At 39.6% G+C, this 8,182-nt stretch overlaps 2 protein-coding genes across 2 annotated transcripts; both read left to right on the plus strand.

Annotated features, from left to right (window-relative positions):
* Positions 1-691: 691 nt before the first annotated feature.
* On the plus strand, positions 692-3,212 carry LOC145642946 (uncharacterized). Its single transcript, XM_081694104.1, has 3 exons — positions 692-2,098; positions 2,223-2,686; positions 2,783-3,212. The coding sequence occupies exons 1-3, from the start codon at positions 692-694 to the stop codon at positions 3,210-3,212; spliced, it is 2,301 nt and encodes a 766-aa protein (XP_081550230.1).
* A 1,747-nt stretch (positions 3,213-4,959) lies between these two features.
* Positions 4,960-5,644, plus strand: LOC145642947 (uncharacterized). The gene is made up of 2 exons (XM_081694105.1): positions 4,960-5,436; positions 5,588-5,644. The coding sequence occupies exons 1-2, from the start codon at positions 4,960-4,962 to the stop codon at positions 5,642-5,644; spliced, it is 534 nt and encodes a 177-aa protein (XP_081550231.1).
* The last annotated feature ends 2,538 nt before the right edge of the window (positions 5,645-8,182 follow it).

Raw genomic sequence — 8,182 nt, forward strand, 5'->3', positions numbered from 1 at the left:
ACAACAACAAAGCAACAACAGCAACCCAAATAGCAACAACAACCCAAACAGCAACAGCAACCCAAACAGCAACCAGCTGCCAGAAACCAATAAAACCAGGCTGCTGAACAGCTGCCATCCAATCAGAACAGCACCAGAAACAGCAGACAACTGCAACACCAGAATTCAGTGAAGCAAAAGCAACTTTCTGTCTGTTCCTTTACATCTAATAGCAACATGATAAATAATGTCTTTAAAGACAGTTTCTGCAGGTTTACAGTCACCTGTAAACATCAAACTATTCCTCTATAGCCATATACTGTAGATAGCCTCAACAAAACACATAGAGTATACTCTACCCTTGCTGCTAGACTTCCTGCAATTCTTAACTATCCATTGTTGTTCAATATGAAAAGGTTGAACTGCTTTTTTCACATAAAGAAGCTTTAAAATCTGTTCCCAAATAGTCTTAGAGTAGGGACAGCAGAAGAACAAGTGAGAGACAGTTTCACAAGAGTTCTAGCAGAAAAAGCAAATAGGATCACAACTTGCATTCCACTTAACAATTCTGTCCTTAGTGGCAAGTTTTTCAAGCAGAGCTAACCAAGTAATGCAAATACACGATTTCAGAAAGAGAAAGAGAGAAACTCTAGAGAGAGAAAGATACCCGCCATTTTCAACTTGTTTTTGAGCTTTTTGGAAGCCGATTTCCATGGAAAAACGGAGGAAAGGAAAGGGGAAGAAATCCTCGGGCTCAAAATCGAAAGGGAAGAAGAAAACGAAGCCAAGAACGAGGAACCTCGACGAGCAAAAACAAAGTATGGCCATGGATGATGTCTCGGTTGAAAGTAGGCTGGATGGGGAGGCGATTGAGGAGATTTCGGTGAGAATGGTGACGGAGGAGGATAAGGCTCTGCATAGTGAAGAATTTAATCGATGGCTACAGGTAATTCGAACCCCTAATCCTATTCATTTCAATGGAACAGTAGATTCTGATGTTTGTACGGGGTCTATTAATCCGACTCCATTGTTGATGATTAATGAACATGATGGGTTAGGAAATGATTTTCATGTGAATCTGGAGGAAAACTTTTTGAACCCCCAATTTCGGAACCCAGTTTTTGAAACCCCTGTTTCTGCAATCCCTAATGAATCGGGTGGTATTAGCTGGAGTAGCATGTTTAAGAATACGATTGATGAGGGTTTAAATCTTGCTAGTAGTAATGGAGTTGATTGTAATTCATGCTGCAAAATGGATAATAGGAAACAGGTGAAAATGAAATTAACTGAGGAAGATGTTCTACTTGAAATTGAGTTTTGGAAGTCAGCAATTGTTTGTTATGTTCTTTGTGGTAAACCTTCATTGTCTGTAATGAGTGGGTTTGTGCGAAGAATTTGGGGCAAATATGGAGTAGATAGAATCTCTGCTATGAATAATGGGGTTTTTCTGGTTCGATTCAAGACAGTGGTAGGAAGGGAAAAGGTGATGAACTCTGCACCTATTTTGTTTGATGGTAGACCTGTAATGATGAAGAGGTGGGAGCCAGGTTTGGATTTGGGAAATGAGAAGGTGTTTGAAGTACCCACTTGGGTCAGATTGCCAGGACTAAACTTAAAATTCTGGGGTCAATCTTCCTTAATGAAAATAGCTGGGCTAATTGGGGAACCAGTTAAGACTGATAGAAGCACAGCTACCAAGGAAATGCTTGAGTATGCTAGGATAATGGTCAAGGTTAAAATAAATGGTGAGCTACCTGATGAGATTGAGTTTCAGGATGAATGTGGTGTTGATGTTAAGCAGAAAGTGATATATGAAAGGAAGCCTATTATTTGTAGTGTCTGTAGAGGTATGAGACATGGAGATAGGGATTGTTCTAATCACAGAGTAAAGTCTCAGAAGCCTCTTGCTAAGAATCAACAACAAAAGAAGCAGAAGAAACCTGTGGTAAGGAAGGTTTGGATGCCTAAGGCTCAGCAAAATCAGCAGGCAGAACAACCTCAAGGCATCAGAGTGGATAAGAACAATTTTGTTGCTGATGTTGATCCAGATATTGTTTCTGGGATAACTGATGGGGATAAATGTTCTATGGGATCAGTTTGCAGAATAACAAATGGGAGGGTTCTGTTTGGTGACTGGGAGACAGGGGAGTGCTCATACACTCTCCATGGATAATTGGGGTTTTTGGAATGTCAGGGGCCTTAACAAACTAAATAAAGTTTGTGATGTTCTTTGGTTTTTGAAGAACCAAGGAATTGGTTTGTTTGCGCTCCTGGAGACAAAAGTGAAGGCTAGTAATTTTGGTAAGGTCTTCACTGGTTTTGGTGGTAAGTGGTCTGTGACTGCAAATTATAGTAAGCATCATGGAGGGAGAATTTGGATTGTTTGGTTACCTGATATCTTTCAGGTTGAGATTGATAGAGTTGAAACTCAGTTAATCCATGTGAAAGTTGTTCACAAGGCTTCTAAGTTTGTTTTCTGGTATACAGTTGTTTATGGGCTGAATACTGCAGATGAAAGAGAGGTGTTGTGGCGTCATATTGGGGAGATAAAAAAGGACATTATGGGTCCATGGATCTTGGGGGGTGATTTCAATAATGTTCTGAATACTGAGGATAGAATTGGTTCCTCAGTTACTTTTGCTGAGATTGAAAAGTTCAAACAATGTGTTAGGAAAAATGGTCTAATGGATTTTAAAGTTGGGGGTCTGTTCTTTACTTAGAACAACAAGCAGCAAGGGAGTGACAGAGTGTGTACAAAGATTGATAGGATCTTGGTTAATGATCTATGGACTGAAAACTGCAGGGAGTTTAGAGCTGATTTCTTGCCTGAGGGCTTAATGGACCATTGTCCTTGTATTATGAGGATGTTTGGGTGTAATGGGAATGTTAAGAAACCTTTCAGGGTTTTTAATATGTGGATTGATGCTCCAGGATACCAGGAAGTTGTTCAACAGGCTTGGAATAGTGATGTGAGAGGAACTGATATGTTCATTGTGGTAAGAAAGCTGCAAAAGGTAAAAGAAGCTCTCAAGGTGTTAAATCTGACCAATTTCTCCTCAGTGGAGAGTGCAGATGCTATAGCTGGTGCTGATTTAGCAAAGGTGCAGTGTCAATTAAATAAGGATCCTAAGAATTTGGAGTTGATTCAAATGGAAAATGATGCCAGGGAAAGATTCTTAGCTGCTCATTCTGCAAAACTGAAGTTTTTGAAGCAGAAAGCCAAGTTACATTAGATGAAAGAAGGTGATGTTAACTCCTCTTACTTTCATGCTTGTATTAGGAAAATAAGAATGCATAATAATGTGTATAGCATTCAGCTTGAGAATGGTGATATCATTCGGGACCCTGATAAAATTGCTGAAGCTTTTATTAGTTTCTATAAAGAGTTTTTAGGCACTGGTAGGACCCCTTCTAGACAAGTCCATTAAGCTGCTATAGATGTTGGCCCTATTGTGAATGATGAGAAACATATGAGTATATGCAGAGTGTTTACCGAGGATGATGTGAGAAATGCTGTTTGGAGTATTGAGGATGACAAGGCTCCTGGCCTTGATGGTTTTTCTAGCAAATTCTTCAAGAATGCTTGGGGAGTGGTGAAGAATGAGGTATGTAAGGAAGTTTTAGGGTTCTTTGAGCATGGTCAGCTGCTGAAACAGGTGAATGAAACTACTTTGACTCTGGTTCCTAAATTAGACAATGCTACTAAAGTAAACCAGTTTAGACCAATTGCATGCTGTAATGTGCTGTACAAGATCATTTCTAAGATGCTATGTGAAAGACTCAAAGAGGTGCTGCCTAGCTTAATTAATGAGAATCAAAGTGCATTTATTGCTGGGAGATCTATTCTGGACAACATCTTAGTGTGTCAGGATATGTTAAAAGAGTACAATAACAAGAGAAAGTCTCCTAGATGTACTATTAAGGTGGATTTGAGGAAAGCATATGATTCTGTGCACTGGTCCTTTATCCATGATATGCTGCAGGCTTTAAACTTCCCCAGCAAGTTCATATCTTGGGTTATGGAATGTGTTACTTCCCCTTCTTTCTCTATTATGATTAATGGTGGTCTGAATGGTTTTTTCAAGGGTAAGAAAGGAATCAGGCAAGGTGATCCTATGTCACCATTGGTGTTTGTCATTGTGATGGAGTACCTTTCAAGACTGCTTAAAAAAGTGGGAGCAAAGAGAGGCTTTAGATTTCACCAAAGATGCAAATCCTTAAGATTAAATCACCTAATTTTTGTTGATGATTTTATGTTATTTTCCTATGCTGATAAGAAGTCTGTCTCCCTCCTAGTAAGAGCTTTGAAAGCTTTTGAGGGTTGTTCTTGTTTACAGGCTAATGCTGACAAATCTGCTATCTACTTTGGGAGTGTGCAGTCTGAAATGCAGCAGGAAATTGTGTCTGAGTCTGGGTTTGTTATAGGAGAAACTCCTTTTAGATATCTTGGCATCCCCCTGAATGCTAAATACTTGAGAGTATCTGACTTTGATGCTATAGTTGATAAGATGCTGACTAGAATTACCTGCTGGTCTAGCAGAAATCTGTCTTATATTACAAGAGTTGTGCTGGTGAACTCTGTTATGATTAGTTTGCATACTTATTGGGCTCAGTGTGTGCTTTTACCTAAGTCAGTTATCTTGAGGATTACTCAGTTGTGCAGAGCTTTTATTTGGTGTGGAGATGCTGTTTTGTCTAAGGCTCCCCCAATTACCTGGGATTGGGTCTGCAAAAGCAAAGCTGAGGGTGGCCTGGGTATTAGAGATTGTGGAATGTGGAACAGGGCAGCATTGAGGAAGTATGTGTGGAAAATAGCTAAAAAAGAGGACTCTCTGTGGGTGAAATGGGTTCATGCTGTGTACATTAGAGACCAAGACTGGTGGAATTATAGTCCTAAAAGGTCTGCAGGATAGGCTTGGAGGAGATTATGTGCAGTTAAGGACCAGCTAAAAGAAGGTTTTGAGCAAAATAGCTGGATGAATGGCACTTATAGAATTTCTGAGTGCTACAAATGGCTGTAGGGAGCTGGAACAAAGGTGGATTGGTGTAAATGGGTTTGGAATAAGTTCAATCCCCAAACATTCTTTAATTTTATGGCTTGCTATGCATGATAGACTCAGAACAAGAGAGAAACTCTTGAAATATGATGCTTGTGCTGAGGATAGTTGTTTGCTGTGTGGTGCTAATATTGAGGACAGACAACATCTGTTCTTTAATTGTAGATACAGTAAAGAGTGTTTGATGAGAATTTCCCATTGGCTCCATATTCCAAATCAGAATTTCTGCATTGATGAGGTTTGGAAGAACTGGATCAGAGCAGTGAAAGATAAGGTGCAGCAGAAGGTGGTTCTGGCAGTTCTGGCTTGTGTTGTTTATCACATCTGGTTTGCTAGGAATACAGCTTTTTGGCAGAAAGCTGTTATTCACCCTTCCAAGCTTTGTAAGGCTATTGGTAGGGTGAGCATGGACAGAGTCAAGCAGCTTATAAACAAGAATTGGAGTAGATTGCAATGCAAATGGATACAGGAACTGTACAGCAGCATCCCAAATTAGTTCATTTTGGTTTGACGCTGTGCTGTTTTTTGTTTTTTGCTTGTTTTTTTGTTAGTCCTTTTCAGTTGTGGTCTGTGTCCTTCCTAGAAGGCAGCAGACTGCTTCTGGATAGGTTTGCTTTTTTCTCCTTCAGGTGAACCCTTTCTAGAAGGTGGCAACTGAGGAGTTTAAAGCTTGAGGTGGGGGGGGGTGGCCTTTGTTTTAGGTCTTGTGTAGTTTTGGAGTTGCCTGTTGTCAGGCTTGTATTCTTTGTACATTTGTACAGTTTTTGATAGTAATATACTTTCTTACTTACCAAAAAAAAAAAAAAAAAAGTAATGAAAATACTCTTAGGAGCGGCTTGGTTATTGCAAACAATTCTTTTCCACCCTACTTTAGGAGCCTATGGTCGAATCCGGGCATAGAGTTTAGAAATACTCATTTTCCCATTTTTCATAATAGAGGACCAGCCACCAATATCATCAATTATATCTCTGCAAGTCAAGATTTTCTTCAAAACCCAGGAGCATTTCTTGGGAATAGTGGCAGTCCAAATATTCCTATTGCTGAAATAATAGGTATGCACCCATTTCACCCACATATTATCAGATTTGTGGGCAAGATCCCAAAGAACCTTGCAAATAGCAGCTTTATTCCAATCACCAAGAGAGGTAATATTCTAGCAACCACAAACCTTAGGAAGAGTCATATGATGCTAGGAGACAAGGGCCTTTTCTGCATAAGTGTTCTTCCCAGTCCAAAGAAAAACCCCGAACTTAGTTTCAATTTCCCTAAGAATCTTCTTAGGAAGAATGAAAATCTGAGCCCAATAAGCCTGAATACCAAAGAGAACACTTTTGATAAGTTGTAACCTGCCAGCATAAGATAAGTGTCTAGAAGTCCAGCATCCAATCCTAGCAGTAACCCTTTCAACCAAAGGCCTACACTGAGCAACAGTAAGCTTTTTAGAAGATAAGGGCACCCCAAGATATCTAAAAGGCAAACTACCTCTACTCATACAAAGAAAAGTTTGCAGCTGATCTTTATCAGAATCAGAGATACCTCCAAAATAAACCTCACTCTTACTTAAATTAGCCATCAGACCAGAAGCACAAGAGAATTTCTAGAAAGCCTGCAAGAGAAGCTGAATAGAGATGGAATCAACCCTAGAGAAGAGGAGAAGATCATCAGCAAACATCATGTGGGTAATACCTAATTTCTCACATCTAGGATGAAAATTGAAATTAGGATTCCCAGTCATTTCCTTAAGGCACCTAGAGAGGTACTCCATACATAGAGCAAAAAGAAAAGGATACATAGGATCTCCTTGCCTAAGGCCTTTTTTTGCAGAAAAAGGTTTAGCAGGAAAGCCATTAACCATCACAGAGTAAGAAACAAAACAGACACAAGTCATAATCCATTTCACAACAGAATGAGGGAAACCAAGCTCTTCTAAAACAATCTGCAAAAAGGGCCATTCAACAGAGTCATAGGCCTTCCTCAAGTCAATCTTGATCATGCACCTAGGAGAAACAAACTTATGAGAGTAGCCTTTGATCAATTCAGTAGCCAGGAGAATATTGTCACCAATGTGCTTACCCGGGATAAACCCAGCTTGAGCCATTAATAATAGTCCCCACCACTTTAGAAATCCTGTTTGTGAGAACTTTGGATGTCAGCTTGTACAACATGGTACAACAAGAAATAAGCCTAAACTCTTTAACATAAGAAGGATGCTGAACCTTAGGCACTAAGGTGATTGTTGTACAATTCCACTGCTTAGCAATGACACCAGTCTCAAAGAAAGAGAAGATAGCAGCATAGATATCAGTTTTGATCATAGGCCAAGCCTTTTTGAAGAAAACATCATTGAAACCATCAATTCCAGGCGCCTTATCATCTCCAATCTGAGCTAGAGCATTATCAATCTCAGAAGTAGTAACCACAGAAGTCAAAATATCAATAGAGCTAGAGCTGAGTTGAGAACCTCTCCTAATAGTGGCCAAGTCAACAGCAGGGAGAGAACTAGCACTAGAACCAAGGAGCCCTTTATAGAACCCCACAATCTCATTTTCAATAAGTACAGGATCTTTCAAAAAGACATCATCTTCAGTGAAGATAGAATCAATTCTATTTCTACCTTGCCCGTGCTTCATAACAGAAAAGAAGTAGTGAGAACTGGAATCCCCCAGCTTAATCCAATCAACCCTAGATTTCTGCTTATAAATGGACTCCTGGATATACATCCAATGCTTCACCATAGTTACAGCTTCAGCCTCTTTAACATGAAGGTCAGAATTAGAATAATCCACAGCAAGCTGGTCCTGAATGGCTTTCAAAGAGGCAAGAGCCACATCAACTTTCTCATCAACATTAGCAAAGTACTTAGTGTTCAGATCCTTCAGGTTCTTTTTGACAGATTTCAAATTCTGCCAAATAGTAACCATAGCAGAAGAATCTGTAACACTATGCCAGCTATTTTCCACAATAGAACAAAAGTCAACATGATCAGCTTGGCAATTAAGAAACCTAAAAGGTCTCCCCTTAGCAGCAACAAATCTACTCACTTCAACCAAAAGAGGGTTGTGATCAGAGAGGAGATGATGAAGATAGATAGATTTAACATGAGAATACTTGTTCAACCAAGCCTGATTCAGAAGCCCCCTATCAA

This window comes from Chenopodium album, chromosome 8 (genome assembly GCF_948465745.1).
Source record: "Chenopodium album chromosome 8, dcCheAlbu1.1, whole genome shotgun sequence".
Lineage (NCBI taxonomy): Eukaryota > Viridiplantae > Streptophyta > Magnoliopsida > Caryophyllales > Amaranthaceae > Chenopodium > Chenopodium album.

What these genes read in the sequence shown, in the direction of transcription:
- LOC145642946 (XM_081694104.1), top strand. Translation starts at nt 692, where the DNA reads ATGGAAAAACGGAGGAAAGGAAAGGGGAAGAAATCCTCGGGCTCAAAA. An exon ending in GCAGAATAACAAATGGGAGG is followed by an intron (nt 2,099 to 2,222) that starts GTTCTGTTTGGT and finishes TGGTTTTTGAAG; the next exon opens with AACCAAGGAATTGGTTTGTT. An exon ending in GATTTTAAAGTTGGGGGTCT is followed by an intron (nt 2,687 to 2,782) that starts GTTCTTTACTTA and finishes TGAAAACTGCAG; the next exon opens with GGAGTTTAGAGCTGATTTCT.
- LOC145642947 (XM_081694105.1), top strand. Translation starts at nt 4,960, where the DNA reads ATGGCACTTATAGAATTTCTGAGTGCTACAAATGGCTGTAGGGAGCTG. An exon ending in TTTGTAAGGCTATTGGTAGG is followed by an intron (nt 5,437 to 5,587) that starts GTGAGCATGGAC and finishes TTTTTTTGTTAG; the next exon opens with TCCTTTTCAGTTGTGGTCTG.